Source organism: Pelophylax lessonae (assembly GCF_965119305.1).
Source record: "Pelophylax lessonae genome assembly, chromosome: 1".
NCBI lineage: Eukaryota > Metazoa > Chordata > Amphibia > Anura > Ranidae > Pelophylax > Pelophylax lessonae.
Window position 1 is genome coordinate 209,780,640 of NC_138768.1, and position 18,228 is coordinate 209,798,867.

Here is an 18,228-nt window from a genome sequence, read left to right on the forward strand (position 1 = left end):
TATTTTTCACATTTTTTTATATGAAATCCCCCCCCCCCCCCCAAATGTAAAAATCAAACTTTATTTAAATTTTTGGCCAATTTGTTTTCTGCTACCTATGTTTGGTAAAAAAAAATTACAATAAGCGTATTTTGATTGGTTTGCGCAAAAGTTATTGCGTTTACTAACTAAGGGAAAGATTTTTGTAATTTTTGTTGTTTTTTTTTTTAACGCATAATGGCGGCGATCTGCGTTTTTTTTTGCGGTGCTGCGACATTGCGGCGGACAGATCGGACCCTTGACTGACATTTTTGACACTTTTGGGGGTACCAGTGACCAGTGGCGTAGCGTGGGTTGTCAGCACCCGGGGCAAGGCAAGTCATTTGCGCCCCCTACACAAACCTACTAGACCACTATACAGACCTAACCCCCCCCCCATACACTGACACCTACACTGACCCCCCTTCACTTAACCCCACTACACTGACACATACACTGACCCCTACACTGACTTCCCCTTACATTTCTATACACTGACCCCCCCAAACACTAACACCCCCTACACTGACACCTATACAGACCCCCCTACACACTGACCCCTACACTAACACCTATACTGACACCCCCTACACTGACCCCCCCCCATACACTGACAGCTACACTGACACCTATATTGACCCCCTTACATTCCCACATACACTGACCTCCAATACACTGACCCCTACACTGACTCCCCCCTACACTGACCCCTACACTAATAGCTATACTGACTCCCCCTACACTGACCTCCCCCATACACTGACACCTATACTGACCCCCCCCTACACTGACCGCCACATACACTGACACCTATACTGACCCCCCTACATTTCCACATACACTGACCCCCCCCTACAATTCGCCCCCCCATACACTGACACCTACACTGACACCTATGCTGACCCCCTACACTGACACACCCTCCTCTACACTGACCCCCCCCCATACACTGACACCTACACTGACCCCCCCGTACACTGACAGCTACACTGACACCTATACTGACCCCCTTACATTCCCACATACACTGACCCCTACACTGACTCCCCCCTACATTTCCACATACACTGACCCCCACTACACTGACCCCTACACTAATAGCTATACTGACCCCCCCATACACTGACACCTATACTGACCCACCTATACTGACCTTCCCCATACACTGACACCTATACTGACCCCCCTGCACTGACCGCCACAGACACTGACACCCCTACATTTCAACATACACTGACCCCCCCTACACTGATCCCCCCCCATACACTGACACCTACACTGACACCTATGCTGACCCCCCTACACTGACACACCCTCCTCTACACTGACCCCCCCCCCCATACACTGACACCTACACTGACACCTACACTGACCCCCCCCGTACACTGACAGCTACACTGACACCTATACTGACCCCCTTACATTCCCACATACACTGACCCCCCCATACACTGACCCCTACACTGACCCACCCCCCCTTCTTCCCTCCCTCCCTCCCATGTCCACTTCCCCTACACTGACACCTATGCTGACCCCCCTACTACACTGACACCCCCCCCCCACTTCCCTGGGCCCTGGGGGCTGGCAAGACATCACTTACCTTGTTCTGTGCCAATACACTGGCGACTCGACAGTCACAGTCCAGTCAGTCCGGACTCCTGTCCTGTGTACACAGCCAGCCCACTGAGCCCAGTACAACTCCAGTCCAGTCACAGTCCAGTCAGTCCTGACTCCTGTCCTGTGTCACTCGTGACTCCTACCTTTTTTTTGCAGGTGCACCCAATCACAACAGCAGGCTATGTCTTCTTCTCCAGGTCCTCCGGCTCCTAGGTTTTCCTCCTGCGTCTGTCACCACTGGCTCTCTCCTCTCTGGCCTGTCACCTGCCGCCGCTGCCAGCTTCTTCTTGCTGCTGCTGCCTGGGCTGGGCTGGTGTGGCTCCCGCGCTCAACGCTGCCCTGGGCGGCCGCTGCAGTGCATTGTCCCTCCCCCAGATAGTCCCTCGCTCTCCGCACGCCTGGCACCCCCCCCCCCCTCCACAGTGGGCGGCGACCCGGCGGCTCGGATCGGATTCGCACAGCGCCGCCGCCACAGCCAGCCCAGCACTGTAGTGAGAGAGAATGAGTGAGCCAGGCAGGGCAGAGCTGCGAGTGCGAGCGCGCCCCCCCCCCGGATGTTGCGCCCAGTGCGGCCGGCCCCCCCTGCACCCCCCACGCTACGCCACTGCCAGTGACATTACTACAGTAATCAGTGCTATACATATGCACTGTTACTGTAAAAATGACACTGGGAGGGAAGGGGTTAACTTTATTGGAGAGGGAGGGGTTAAGTGTGTCCCTAGGGGCGTGTTTCTAACTGTCATTGGATGTGGCTAGAGGTGTAACAGCACAGATCAACTGTCCTACATAGCAGGACGGAGTGATCTGTGCTTTTACACAGGGGAGAGTGACAGGCGGCTTGTGGCTTGTTTACATTAGCCGCCTGCCTTTCTCCCTCTCTACCCGACGATCGCGAGTGACCGGCGGACATCGGGTCCGCCGGTCACACGCGCCAGCTTTGTCGGGTACGAGCAGGGGCGGGAGCGCGCCTCCGGCGGCGCGCGCTCGCCCCCTATTCGCTCCCAGGCTAGTGACGTACCGGTACGTCACTTTGCCTGGAAGGGGCTGACCGCCGCCGTATATAGTCGGGCGGCGGTCAGCAACTAGACTGCATTTCTCAGCAGATATTACAGGTCTATACATCTAATGTAGCAAGTCTCATTCACTTTAGTTATTAAAACACATTTAGGTAATTTAAAGAAATTGCCTGGGGACCATTACTAAGGTCCCCATCTCCCATGACCACATATACATGTGCCAATTCGGACAAGCCAAGTATCTTGCCAACATCCCTTGGAGTCCTTGGAATGCAGGAGGAAACCAGAGTATCCAAGGGAAACCCATGCAACCACAAGAAGAATATCCCTAACTATTCATAAATAAATAGTTCTTAATGGCACCCTTATGCATTAGCTCCTGCACCATGTTTTTGTGTGTACCAAACTGCCTGGGGCCTCAGCAACATGCAGATCACTGTGGCGTGATTTAAAGAAAAGGGTCAGCAACTTTTTCCCTGCATTTCTGTGCATAGGGTAGCCCATTGAAATGAATAAGCTGCCTACACACAGAACACAAGTCACAATAGTGTTAACCAAGCCTGAAAGTGCACCATACACATTGAGCACCAGGGTATACGTTGCCGGACAGGTTAATTAATAATAATGAACATGAACTGAGGGTAATAAGAAAACACGGGTAGCCCATTGCTTTGTACTCCTGCCTTGCAGCACTAGGTTCCTCGTTTTACATCCCAACCAGTCCACTACCTGCTTCCCCCCCTCCCCCCCCCCCCCACTTCTGTTTGTTTGGAATGAGTAGTGCACATTAGTTGTGGTCATACACACAGCTCAATGCATACTACAAAGTCCATAGGTCATAGTCCCTAGTCCATCTCAGGAGCAAGTGGCTATGTGGAACCATGGAGAACAACTGAGCAACCCTCTAACAGTCAGATCACAGCAGCAAAAAAAAAAACCAAAAAGGATTTGGAGGTTTAGAGGGGGCTGAGAGCAATAGAAGGGACTTTTTAAATAAAGAATACATACTTCAATAGAATTTTTTTTTAACCACTTTACCACCGGAGGATTTTGCTGTCTTACGTCTGGGCCACTTTTTGCGATTCGGCACTGTGCGACTTTAACTGACAATTGCGCGGTCATGCAACGCCGTACCCAAACAAAATTTACATCCATTTTTTCCCACAAACAGAGCTTTCTTTTGGTGGTATTTGATCACCTGTGCGATTTTTACTTTTTGCGCTATAAACAAAAAAAGAGCTAAAATTTTGAAAAAATAACAATATTTTTCAAATTTTTTTTATATGAAATTCCCCCCCAAAACAATGTAAAAATCAAATTTTTTTATCATTTTAGGCCAATTTGTTTTCTGCTACATATTTTTGGTAAAAAAAAATCAAAATAAGCGTATTTTGATTGGTTTGCGCAAAAGTTATTGCATTTACTAACTAAGGGAAAGATTTCTGTCGTTTTTGGTGTTTTTTTTTTAAACGAGTAATGGCGGCGATCTGCGATTTTTTTTGCGGGACTGCGACATTGCGGCGGACAGATCGGACCCTTGACTGACATTTTTTACACTTTTGGGGTTACCAGTGACATTATTGCAGTAATCAGTGCTATACATATGAACTGTTACTGTAAAAATGACACTGGCAGGGAAGGGGTTAATTTTATTGGAGAGGGAGGGGTTAATGTATGCCTGGTGCTTACTGACATGTGTGGGGGGAGGGGACTATGTGACACAGGGACAGATCGCAGGTTCAGCTATGCTGAACCCTGCAGTCTGACCCTGCCTGTCACTTAGGAGATCCGCCTGCTTTGTTTACACAAGCGGGCGGGTCTCCACACTCAATTCACCGACGATCGGGGAAGAGCAGCGGCAATCGCCGCTGCTCCTCCCCTGGCATGACTCCCGCTGTGACTGAATACAGCGGGAGCGAGCCTCCGGCGGCGCAAGCGCCCCGCCGAGAAGGGGCAGTGTCTGGCGACGTAGGTCTACGTCGCCAGACGATAACGATCCACTTTGCCGCAGTAGAGCTCTAGTGAGCAGCGGTAAAGTGGTTAAACCCAGAGTTCAGCGTCACTTTTGTAAATTGTAAAGCAGACCATACATGGATCTTTCTTTTTTTTTTTCTTTTTTTGGTTCAACCCCTAGGTTGAACAAAGAAAATTATCAAATTCCCCTATCCACACACTTGATGGGGATGAGGGGGGGGGGGGGGGTCACTTCCACTGTGGCATTGTATTCTGACAGAAGGGAGACTTCCCAGCCATCAGAATACAATGATCAGTATTAGTTATGAATGACTCCTATCATGGGGGTCCATAGCAGTGAGTGAGCGGGCACACAGGAGGGGAGCACAGACTGCACTGAATATATACTCACTGGCCACTTTATTAGGTACACCTTGCTATTACCGGGTTGGACGCCCTTTTGCCTTCAGAACTGCCCTAATTCTTCATGGCACAAATTCAACAAGGTGTTGGAAACATTCCTCAGAGGTTTTAATCCATATTGACATGATAGCATCACGCAGTTACTGCAGATTTGTCGGCTGCACATCCAAGAAGCGAATCTCCCATTCCACCACAACCCAAAGGTGCTGTATTGGATTAAGATCTGGTGACTGTGGAGGCCATTGGAGTACAGTGACCTCATTGTCATGTTCAAGAAACCAGTGGTGAGATGATTTGAGCTTTGTGACATGGTGCATTATCCTGCTGGAAGTAGCCATCAGAAGATAGTAGTAGTAGTCATAAAGGGAGGTACATGGTCAGCAACAATACTCAGGTAGGCCGTAGTGTTACAAAACAATATGGTGATGCCACCTTTATCCTGCGCTTAGAATCCAAGCTCCCCGACCACACTTCCCACGGGACTCACATATGGCATCTCGGATGGCTAGAGTCTTGCTGCCCAAAAGGACTGGGGTAGTCCAACAGTACTACAAACACAAGAAAACAAAGAAGAGCGCACCGACCTAGCGCATTATCCTCAATAGTATGGCTTTATTAATAAATCATAAAAATGGCTACTCACAAACAGAAGTTAAAAATGATCATATCAGACTCAATCGCTTGTGTATCAGGAATAGTCCATGTCCATAGTCCTGTTGAGATGACGGCTGACGCGTTTCGAGGCTTAGCCTCTTCCTCAGAGCCACACCATTAAGCCATCACCACCAGCCTGAACCGTTGCTACAAGGCAGGATGGATCCATGCTTTCATGTTGTTTACACTGAATTCTGACTCTATCATCTGAATGTCGCAGCTAAAAGCGAGACTCATCAGACCAGGCAATGTTTTTTCAATCTTCTATTGTCCAATTTTAGTGAGCCTGTGTGAATTGTAGCCTCAGTTTCCTGTTCTTAGCTGACAGGAGTTGCACCTGGTGTTGTCTTCTGCTGCTTTAGCCCATCTACTTCAAGGTTTGATCTGTTGTATACCTTGGTTGTAACAAGTTATTTGAGTTACTGTTGCCTTTCTATCATCTCAAACTAGTCTGCCCATTCACCTCTGACCTCTGACATCAACAAGGCATGTTCCTCCAAGCAACTGCTACTCAGTGGATATTTTCTTTTTTTGAGACCATTCTCTGTAAACCCTAGAGATGATTGTGCATGAAAATCCCCGTAGATCAGCAGTTTTTGAAATACTCAAACCAGCCTGTTAGGCACATGTTCAAAGTAACTTAAATCCCCTTTCTTCCACATTCTGATGCTAGGTTTCAACTTCAGCAAGTCGTCTTCACAACGACTAGATGTCTAATGCATTGAATTGCCGCCATGTGATTGGCTGATTAGCAATTTGTATTACCAAGCAATTGCACAGGTGTACCTAATGAAGTGGCCGGTGGATGTATGTTTACAGCAGTGGTCCTCAACTCCGGTCCTCAGGGCCCACTAACAGGCCAGGTTTGCAAGATAACTAAATTACATCACAGGTGATCTCATTTGCTGCTCAGTGATTGCAGTATTCTAGTCTGCATCTCCCCAAGGTAATACTTAAAATCTGGCCTGTTACTGGGCCCCGAGGACTGGAGTTGAGGACCACTGGTTTACAGCACTTGGCACTTTTCTTCACGATGGAAGTTTAATTATATACACTACTCAAAGGAACACTTTGAAAACACATCAGATCTCAGTAGGGAAAAATATAATGCTGGTTATCTATACTGATATGGACTGGGTAATGTTTTAGGAATGAAAGGATGTCACATATGGCACTTTTCCACTGCAAGTACTGGCTCGGCTCTACTCGGCCCTGCTTGGCCCGGTTTGCTTTTCCACTGCTGGTACCGCATGGTACGGTGTTGGAACGGTTCGGTACGGTACGGTACGGTACGGTATGGTTTGCTTTTCCACTAAAGTAGTACTAAAGTTAAGTGGGTGGTATAACAATGGGGTGGGTGGGATTCTCTGACCAATCAGTGGCTAGTAGTGACTGCATGCAAAGGATTGTGGAATATGGTACCGGGTATGGTACCTCTTGGAACCACAATCTAGGTGGTACTGTTTTTGAGAGCCGTACCGTTCGGTTCCATGCAGTGGAAAAGCGCCGCCGTACCGCACCGCACCGAACCGTTCCTACACCATACCATGCGGTACCAACAGTGGAAAAGCACAAAAGCGAGCTGAACCGTTCGGTTCCATGCAGTGGAAAAGCGCCAATAGTTTGATGGAAATGAAAATTATCAACCTACAGGGGGCTGATTTCGAAGATACCCCGAATATCAAAGTGAAAAAATGATGCAGCAGGCTAGTCCATTTTGCTGAAATTTCTTTGCAGCAACTCAAAATGGTACTCAGTAGGTGATATGGCCCCCATGTGCTTGTATGCATGCCTGACAATGTCGGGGCATGCTCCTAATGAGACGACGGATGGTGTTCTGGGGTATTTCCTCCCAGATCTGGCCCGGGGCATCACTGAGCTCCTAAACAGACTAAGGTGCAACCTGGCGGCATCAGATGGACCGAAACATAATGTCCCAGGGGTGTTCTATTGGATTTAGGTCAGGCGATTGTGGGGGCCATTTAATGGTATCAATTCCTCCATCCTCCAGGAACTGGCTGCATACTCTCACCACATGAAGCCAGGCATTGTTGTGCACCAGAAGAAACCCATCACTGACCCACAAACAAACTGGTCACGCTGAACAATGTTACAGGCAGCTTAACTTTCACCACGGCTTCTCCAGACCCTTTCACATCTGTCACATGTGCTCAGGGTGAACCTGCTCTCATCTGTGAAAAGCACAGGATGCCAACTGAGCTTTACGGTTCCGGGCAGTGAGCACAGGGCCCACTAGAGGACGTTGGTCCCTTAGGGCACCCTCATGAAGTCTGTTTCTTATTTTTTGGTCAGAGACATTCACACCAGTGGCCTGCTGGAGGTAATTTTGTAGGGCTCTGGCAGTGCTCATCCTGTTCCTCCTTGCACAAAGGAGCAGATAGCGGTCCTGCTGATGGGTTAAGGACCTTCTTTGTTCCTGTCCAGCTCTCCTAGAGTAACTGCCTGTAGAATCTCCTCCATGCTCTTGAGACTGTGGTGGGAGACACAGTAAACCTTCTGGCAATGGCACGTATTAATGTGCAATCCTGAAGGAGTTGGACTGCCTCTGCAACCTCTATAGGGTCCGCGTATCGCCTCATGCTACCAGTAGTGACACTGACCCTAGCCAAATGCAAAACTAGTGAAAAACAGTCAGAAAGGATGATTAGGAAAAAAAAAATTCAGTTGCCTCCATCTGTAAAACCATTTCTGTTTTGGAGGTCATCTGGTTGTTGCCAATCTAATGCCTCTGTTGTCAATTTTATTAACACCGAAGCAGCTGAAACTGATAAACAACCCCCTCTGCAACTTAACATTCTTAGCGGTATTCCCGAGCATGGCTCTGGGTTAAATTTCAGAGCCAAAAGCGGTAACCCCGAGCCACACTCGGGGTACCGCCAGAAGCATCACTGGATCCTGTAAAAGAGGTTTCTTACCTTGTCACCGGGATCCAGCGATGTGTCTCGGCGGTGTCTCACGGCGGATCTTCCTCCCGATCGTCTCCGTGCCCCGGCTTCCGTCTCCTGCGACGTGACATTCGCCGGGGGGTGGAACTGGCGACAAATTCAAATGTAAAAACACACCAAACACACTGATACCATTCAAAATAAAATAAATTCACATTACATTGCCCCCCAGTACCATTTCCTGCAGTCTTACTGTACTTTTTATGTAAATATATATACATATATAAAAAAAAAAAAAAAAAATATATATATATATATATATATACGTATATATATACATATATATATATATATATATATACACACAAACACATATATATATATATATATATATATATATATATATATATATACATATACATACACATATATATATATATATATATATATATATATATATATATATATATATACACATATATATATATATGTATATATACATATATATACATATATATATGTATATATATATATATATATATATATATATACATATATATATGTATATATATATATATATATATATATGTATATATATATATATATATATATATATATATATATATATATGTATATATATATATATATATATGTATATATATATATGTATATATATATATATGTGTGTATATATATGTATATATGTATATATATATATATATATACATATATATATATATATATATATATATATACGTAACGTAATACTTGGGAATGAGCAGCCCAATCCAACTGTATACATTATATATATATATATATATATAATGTATACAGTTGGTTTGGGCTGCTCATTCACAAGAATTACATGCAAAATAATGATACCGCTTTCAGCACCTAAAATCCAAAAGAATAATACCGCCAGGGAGGTTAACTGACCAGCTCAATATCCCATGAGTTTAATTGACTTGATGCTATACTCGGATTAAAAGTGTTCCTTTCATTTTTTTGAGCAGTGTATATAGGAAGATTGATAAACACAGACATTTATATGGATATCTGATGCATATAACGTATGTGTTTGACAATTTAATAGCATGTTTAAGCATTTAAGGTATTGATGTATATGAGATTGGCACTTAGATTGTATTTCGGGTAGCGCTCTTTCTACACGTCTATGATGCGAATGTACAATGTGTAAAGTATTGTGTAAATTGTGAGCACTATATAAATACCTGTGATAAATAAATACAATAAATAATAAAACTGAACGAATAATGGTAATACATTTGAACAAGTCATGGTTTTGTTGAGTTGAGGGAGTGTACAGGACAGCCAGTATTATCAGCATGTTTATTTACACTCAGATGGAGATGTGATAAAAGACTTCCCCCATCTAAGAAAGCACATTCCCCATCCAGAAGAAAGAGTTAAGCCTCCAGTGTTGGAGGTGGAGCAGAGCCCCAGTCCCATTCATTGTACAAAGGACCTTCCACTAAATAGATGTGTAGCAGCAGCACAGAAGGCTGGTCGTGTGCCTTATTCCTACCCACTCCAATATCCTCCCAACAAATCCAATGTGGAAATGAAAGGCAAACCTGGACTGGGAGTCCTACTGCTGCTAGGTAAGTGTCCTCTACTCTACCAATTCCAGCAAACTTGTGTGCAGGTCAGTACTCTACTTCCAAACTGACACCTAAAAAAGCACACTATGCAATAGAATGTACTGTACATGTGTTGGCTAGTCCTCAAACTGATACAAATACTTTTAGAAAAGGGAAATATTGTGCTTTGTATTCATACAATGTATTTATTTGTTGTATAGTAGAGAGCTGTTTAATGTTTACTCCATAGTGATACTCTACTCATATAAAACCACAATATTTGAAAAAGTAACATATGTATGTAATGGTGTACTCTCTCTGCAAGCAAAAAAAATTGTAAAAAATAAATAACAAACTCAACTAACAAAAAACTTTTTAGCTGATATTTGATTCTCAGCATGTAAAATAAGGGGTAGAGGGTTAATTGATGCCTATCAATATATGTGCTGATCCCTACACTGCCCAAACACTGTACAATCAGGTTGTACAATCTCCATTCAATTTTCTCTTTAGAGTTTTTAATTAATTTTCTAAATCTTTAGATGTAACCAACACTACTAATATAAGAAGAAACATTAGATTGTAAGCTCTAACAAACAGGGCCCTCTAGTTCCTCCTGTATTGAATTGTACTGTAACTGTATTGTCTTCCCTCACATTGTAAAGCGCTGCGCAAACTGATGGCGCTATATAAATCCTGTATAATAATAATAATTAACAATCCATTCAATTTGTATCTGATCAGGCTGGCTCCTGCCCTACATAGTTGATGCAGATCTTAAGGAGATCACAATACAGGATTTATATAGTGCCAACAGTTTGCAAAGCGCTTTACAATATAAAGGTGATTGTATAGTGTATGGCTAGTATTCCCGTGATTCCAATTTTTATAGATGTATTTTTATGTATATATATAGATGTATTTTTATAGATGTATTTGTCAGGCTTTGTTCAGGAAAGGGCACTGCAAGTTGACATGAGGTCATAAATAATACCTATTGCAAAACATCTGTATATTTATAGATAAGAAATAAATAATTAGGTATTGGATATAATCAGTTTAAGAGACAAAGGTAAATAGAGTGCTCGTGGGTGAAGCTGCACGTCTTGTTCCTAGCCATAATGAAGGGGTCACAGATCACTAGAGACAGATGCAGACAAGCCATATGTAGAGCTGCAGCATTGTTCCTAAACCTCCCCCATCTGTGACACCCTGCACATAGCTCAGCCTGTGTCTGGACACTTTATGATGTCACTCCAGACAGAGAAACGTGACACCTCTCATATCCAGAGAGCCTGCAATAATGGTCTGCTAAACTGTTGTATCTGGATAATCAACTAAGCATCAAATACCACCCAACATTCTGTTATAAATGTATGCATACTGTAGTATATGTGTAGTGCACACCATGCTGTCTAATTCCTCCTATTTCTTTTGCATGGTTGCGCTATTCTTTTTTAATATACATGTTGCTTGGTCCATAGCTGCACCGGCTTTAGATATACATGTTCAGGGTTTGCTCCCCCAATTTTTTGCTTGTTAATTCCTCCTATGTACCTACTACTTATGGCACTTTTCCACTGCAAATACTGGCTCGGCTCCACTAGGCACTGCTTGGCCCAGCTCGGCTCAGTTTGCTTTTCCACTGCGTGGTACGAGTTGGCACGTTTCAGCACTGTATAGGCTGTATAGGCTCTACTTGGCTCGGTTTGCTTTTCCACTAAAGTAGTAAGTGGGTGGGATTACAACTATTCTCTGACCAATCAGTGGCTAGTAGTGACAAAGAATCAAGGCTGCATGCAAAGGATTGTGGGATATGGTATCGGTAGGGCCCGCTTGGAACCCCAACCAAGGTGGTACTGTTTAAGCGAGCCGCAACGAGCCGTACCAAGTAGTGAAAAAGCGCTGCTGTACCAAACCGTACTGAACCGTTCTAACACGTACCATGCGGTACCATGCAATGGAAAAGTGCCAAACCGAGCCGTACCATGCAGTGGAAAAGCGCCATTACTCTAGCTTTATCACACCAAGAGGACGATCCCAGTATCCTAAAAGAGTCTATAGATAAAATCATCTATAAGTAATTTATTAACCTTTTGCTGACCATGTAATTTGGTGGATGGGAAGGTGAGCCTTAAAGTGATATTTTAAATAGCAAACATGTTATACTTACATGCTCTGCGCAGTTGGTTTTGCAGAGAGCAGCCCAGATCCTCCTCTTCTTGGGTTCTTTGCAGACTCTCCTGGCTCCGCCCTCCTGTTGAGTGCCCCCACAGCAAGCAGCTTGCAATGGGGGCATCTCATCCAAGCCACAACTCCCTGCATCTGTTCACACACAGACCCGCTGCTCAGGCCCACCCCCTCTCCTCATTGGCTCACTGGCTGTGATCGACAGCAACAGGAATCCAATGGTTCCCACTGCTGCCTCAGCCAATGAGGAGTGAGAGTCCCCAGAGAGCGGATGCTCTCATGCACATTTCTGGATCACGATGGGCTCAGGTATTAGGGGGGCTGAGGGGGGCTTCTGCACAGGAATTTTTTTTACCTTCATGCATTCTAAAAAACGTTATGTATTTAGAACCACTTTAAGGATCACAATGAATTCATTGCACACATTTCACAGTTCACTTATTTGGGAGAATGTGGATGAAGATTGTGTATGATATACTGTATATCTAATGTATTAGTGGCATGTTCAATAAATTAACTACATTTTTTAGTAAATTGTTGGGGACTGTAGGTAGTTGTGATGATTTGAATTATAGACGCTTTTAGGCTCCATGCACACTGGCTTAAAAATCGCTGCTACTACAGGAGCTTTGTATTCTGCCTCTAGAAGCAGCTCAATGTTATCTCCTATGTGTCCGTGCACATTAGGACGTTTAGAGGCATATTTTAAGCTAAACGTTTAAAGGCAGAACAAAAAAAAAACATCAGGTTTTGCTTTCTGGCAAAAAAAAAAAAAAAAAACACAAAACTCTCCTAAACTATGTACACGAAACTTTCTCTATGAGCGTTTTTTTTTCTGCCAATGGAACTGGCAATGTTTTAAGTCCAGTGTGCATGGAGCCTTATGCCCCATACACACGTGCAGATTATCTGCAGACTTTTGTCTTCAGATTTACCTTTTCTATGTAGTGCAAGGGCCTGCCGGATTGCATACAAATTGAAAGTGTTTAGGTTTGACCTCATATTATATGGTTTTGGTAAGTCTGCAGACAAAAGTCTGCAGATAATCTGCACGTGTGTATGGGGCATTAGGGTACCAGAATTGTCCGACTACACGCTGACGTGATTTATCTAGAGCATGTTTTTTAATCAGCAACTTTATTGCTACCTTTAGCCTTATACACACGATGAGCATATTGGACGAATGATTGTCCGTCTTTTTTTTTTTGCATGCTCCTTGCTGAAAATGAAGAAATTACTAAAGCTATGAAAATACTCATACGACAGAAAACAACTTCAAAAGTGATGTAATGTGTTGTATTTTATTGTAATGTATTCTTTAGTTTCTAATCATGCGTGATCTTGGTCACACAGATGAATACTGTACTGATTAAACTAAAACTGTTCGTCCCTTCAGATAATTCCACTTAAATTGTCCTGGAAAGCTCGAAAGCTGTGTACTAACAAAAGGATTATCGTACGATTGCTTTGAAAGTGGTATTTTTCATCCAATTTTCTGATCATGTGTACAAGGCATTAGTGGCCTTTGTCAATGCTAATACAGGACACTTAGTTGAATACTGCAATAATAGCTCAGCATATAGATCACTGGGTAATATCTGGCACACTTATGCTTCGTACACACAATCAGATAATCGTACGAAAAAAATCGCTTTTTAATTGATCGCACAATAATCTGATCGTTAGTACACAGCTTTCCACAGCCGATCACGACATTTCGTTCAATAAAATCTGAAGGGACAGACACAAAAACTTTTGTCGTACAATAGCCTAGCGAACGACAATCATTTAATCAGTAGAGTATGTGTTCGCTAAAAATCAATAGACAAAGACGGCACATGATCAGAAACAGGAAAATAACCCGGAAAAAGCCTGGCTGCCATTGTTTTTGTTTTGCACTATCTGATACGTAGCTATGCAACCAGGAAGCTTTTCCAGAATCCTAAGAAAAAAAATCATACGCTTAGTACGCATTGATGAATTCGATACTAGTATCATGCAATAAAATGCAAACGATAAGTCGTCCGATTATCTGATAGTGTGTACAAGGCATTAGTATCCTTCTTTCACTAGGAAAATCCTCCCATTTTGCAGTTTGTCTAGTGTCACCCGTGTCTCATGGAATGTCCCACGGGGCAGGTTCTATTTGAAGCATACCATCTTTTCCTAGCACAGGAAAGTATTCTCCCAATTTTCTGGTATGAACTCAAAAATAGTGATCGACCGATATAGTTTTTTTAGTGCCGATACTGATACCGATATGTTGGTCATCAGATATCGGTATCGGCCGATATTAGCTGATATTTTCGGACATTTAAAAAAAATAATTTTTTCTTATTTTTTTTTTCACAGGTATAGTTGTGGAGGGATTTGTGGGTTTAAAAGACCCCAAACCCCTCCTCTGCACTTAAAAGCATTCAAAACGCCAAGTTTGGCTGTTTTGAATGCTGTCGTTTTTTTTAATCCTGCATGACATCACTTCCGGGTTTTTACATGGAGACCCGATCAGAGCCGAATGTGGCTTTGATCGGGTCTTCTCTTCGCTGGCCGTGGAGGTAGGATGCCCGGGTCTCCCGGTGGGACGGGAGACCCGGGCGAGCCGCGGAAGGCGGGAGACGTCTCCTCCGGCTCCTTGTAATGACAGCCGAGTGGCTTCTCAGCTGCATCGGTTGTCATTAAGACAGCCGACCGTCTATGCCGTCTATGGACGCCGGTACTGGGGTGATACCTCTAGCGCCAGGCATCCCTCCGGTACAGCACTTTCCCCTCAGGGGCCGATTCCGATATATCAGGGATATATCAGGGAAAGTGCATATCGGCATTGCCAATAATCAGTCAATCCCTACTCAAGAAGTGAAGGTTTGCAATAGTATAGAAAACATTTAGAAGTAATGGAGTGAGATTTGGTGATATCACAAATGAGCTGCTCACAAAAGGGTCTTGCACTAGTTTGGCTTAAATGCGGTGCGATTTTAGCTATACGAATCCATGGCTCAAATCGCACCCCAGACACTGCATGTAATTCGCACAGGAATGTGCTGCGATTCCTGTGCGAATTACATGCAGGATCTGCACCGCAGCAGTGTGAACCCAGGCTAAAGCTGACTATACACTATATATTCTGACTGTACAATCTCCTATAGATCTACCATCATCTTTGTAGTACAAGGTCCTGCCTGACTAGATACACATTGAATGGATTGTTTGGGTTTATCTCCATATTACAAAGTTGTAAATCTAAAGGAGATTGTGCAATCAGATTATATTACAGTATGTATGGCAGCTTTAGGCTAGCCATAAACATGAGATGGCAAATGAAAAATTAGACTAGTGAAAAAACGTCCATGAAAATCACAATCCTTTCTGCATGTGCCCAACTGATTATTTGGGGAAGGACGATCACACAACTGTTTCTTTGAAATAAGGCTGATGCTGTGGACATCGACTGAACAAGTAAGCATGCATATTCAGTTTAATGGTCAGTCATGTTTCTGGAACACTCTTTTATAACAAAGGGCTTTTGGTGGTTGGATCATCCAGAGACGGAGCTGTCAGAGCCCCTCTCTCCTCTATGGGAGATCGGATGAGAACGGACCGCCTGTCCGTTCTCATCCGATCTTATCCGATCCTCCAGACAGATGGAAAATAGGATGCAAAAAACAGGGAAAATAATCAGCGCAATCCACAAAGCAAAATTTTAAATAGTCATAATCAGATGGCTGCTTACATTCAGTGCTTTCACTACACCCAAATAATATCAAATAAGTAAAATGCAGCGCCAATCAATCAATGATCATAAATAACACAAATAAATAAGTAATAGATGGTGAATAAATAAAGTGAAATAGTGCACTAAAAAAGTCCAATAAATAATCAAAAAAGTATTTTTTTAATATGTTTATTGAATATCAAATATGAATAAATAAATGGGTTTTCAGTGCTGAATAAATATAAAGTGCTGGTGCTCACTCCACACCCTGGTGATCTGTGCGATACTGTGCTCAGTAGCAGCTCACCTTAATGTCTGACCCATATATCACAATGAGTCTGACAAGCTTTAGCATTCAATAATGCCATACACCTCCTTCCTCCTCCAAGGCTAAAGGATGCAGGATCTCTGACAGGATTTCCAGCTGAAACTATCAGTGCTTTGTCTTCTTCGACCTTCCTCTTAGGAGCTCAAGGGAGCAGGACACAATCAATAGTGGTGCATAAAAACAAAGGGAAGGATACTCCTAGTGCTCTCTGTATATTTTATTATTAACGAGGACACATAAAATAAAACTCACATCAAAGGGCACTTAAGCAGTGTGGGCTGCAATGATCTCTTCATATTCGGCTGGGATGCGGCTTCCGTGCGCTGGCTCCGCCCCCGTACGCGTTACGTCACACCAGTAACTACGTCAGCGAGGTTTCCATCTGTCCGGATTTCACAGACAGGATCGGATCAGATAGCAGCGGGTGTCAGTGGACATGTCACCTCTGACATCCGCTGCTCCATAGGGGTGCATGGAGCATCCGATCGGTCTGCCTGACAGGCGGACCGGATTGGAAAGCCCATGTGAAAGGGGCAAAAATCAAAATACTAAACAAGGCTGCAATCACTCCAAAATGCTTTCACTGCATAAAATAACAAAACTCAACTGATAACAGTGCTGTGCCACTTATATTAAAATATTGTGTACGTGCATAAAGTAAAAAAGGGTAATATGTGACACTCAATAGTACATAGGATATGTGACCGATCAAAATTCCACAATGACTGTTCCAAAATTGTGTGCAATATAACAAACAGTGAAAAAATACACCCAGTAATGAAAAGTGCTGATAAATTTCTTCCCAAATAAGTGCTTGTGCTCTCCTCCACCTTAAAAGGATGGCCGTTCACCTCCTGTTCTGACCCCTGTGTCACCAGCGGATCAGAACCAAGAGTTCCCCTCTGGGGATAAAAGGCAATCCTGTTTCGGTAAACGTAAATAGATCCAAAAGGTGACGATTATCACATTCTTTCCATACACCCCTGATAATTCTCGGTATGAATCAAAGGGAAGATAGAGGACAAGATCTAGTGCTCTCCGTTTTTTAAAAGGATTGAAAAGCAAGGTGCAGTTTCACCTACATACAAAGAACATAAAGCTGTGCGGGCCGGACAGGCAGGATATCCAAAACATGGATACAAGGATAAAAGGATCGTGCCAGTAAGTTTGTTATTTTTCAAAAGCCCCCTTGCAGATGTAACAAATATATAGTCGAGGCAAACCATTTACCACTGACAGGGGTGCTTACAATGATCAGCTTTTATTTATGTAAAACCTTCATCCCAAAAGGAAAAAAAAAAAGTTGCTGTAACTGATTATAACATGTGAGCTGGAGTCTGGCTCCAATTTGTAAGTGTATCTAAATCTGCTAGTACATCTAACACTCCCCTCCCCCTTGGACTGACAGTGCTGCAGTCCAAAGGTGCCCCCTGTGCTTCTTCATCCAGAGTAGGGACACTCTAATACAGGAGGTGTGTTACTGGCCAGATCACCAGGTAAATACAGAGGTAAAAGAAAGCCTTAAAAAAGAAAACTAATGCAGCCATCTATCAGGTATGTAGCACGAAGGCCTAACTCCTAATGGATTTGTCCAGTTAGTCATTCTGATTTCAGTGGATGAAGAATTAATGGACTCATCAATACTGCCAGGACCCCTGCCTGAGTCTTCTTTTTGTCGGTTGCTATTGCAATTATTTTTTCACACCTTATTACGCCCAAACACAAGGATTACATAGGCATATTATTCATTTTGTTTCTGTGTCTGGATCCAACCAGGTGTGCTAAGTGGCAACTGGACCCGTCCTCCCAGATG

At 43.6% G+C, this 18,228-nt stretch overlaps 1 protein-coding gene across 1 annotated transcript in view; it reads left to right on the top strand.

Moving 5' to 3' along the window:
- Positions 1-10,169: 10,169 nt before the first annotated feature.
- Positions 10,170-18,228, top strand: part of LOC309543329 (uncharacterized protein) — a gene marked incomplete at its 5' end in the record, with an annotated part of 28,484 nt that continues 20,425 nt past the window's right edge. Inside the window, one exon of the mRNA XM_082242792.1 lies at positions 10,170-10,209. Coding sequence (XP_082098918.1) covers positions 10,170-10,209 — 40 coding nt within the window. The remainder of the gene's footprint in view (positions 10,210-18,228) is intronic.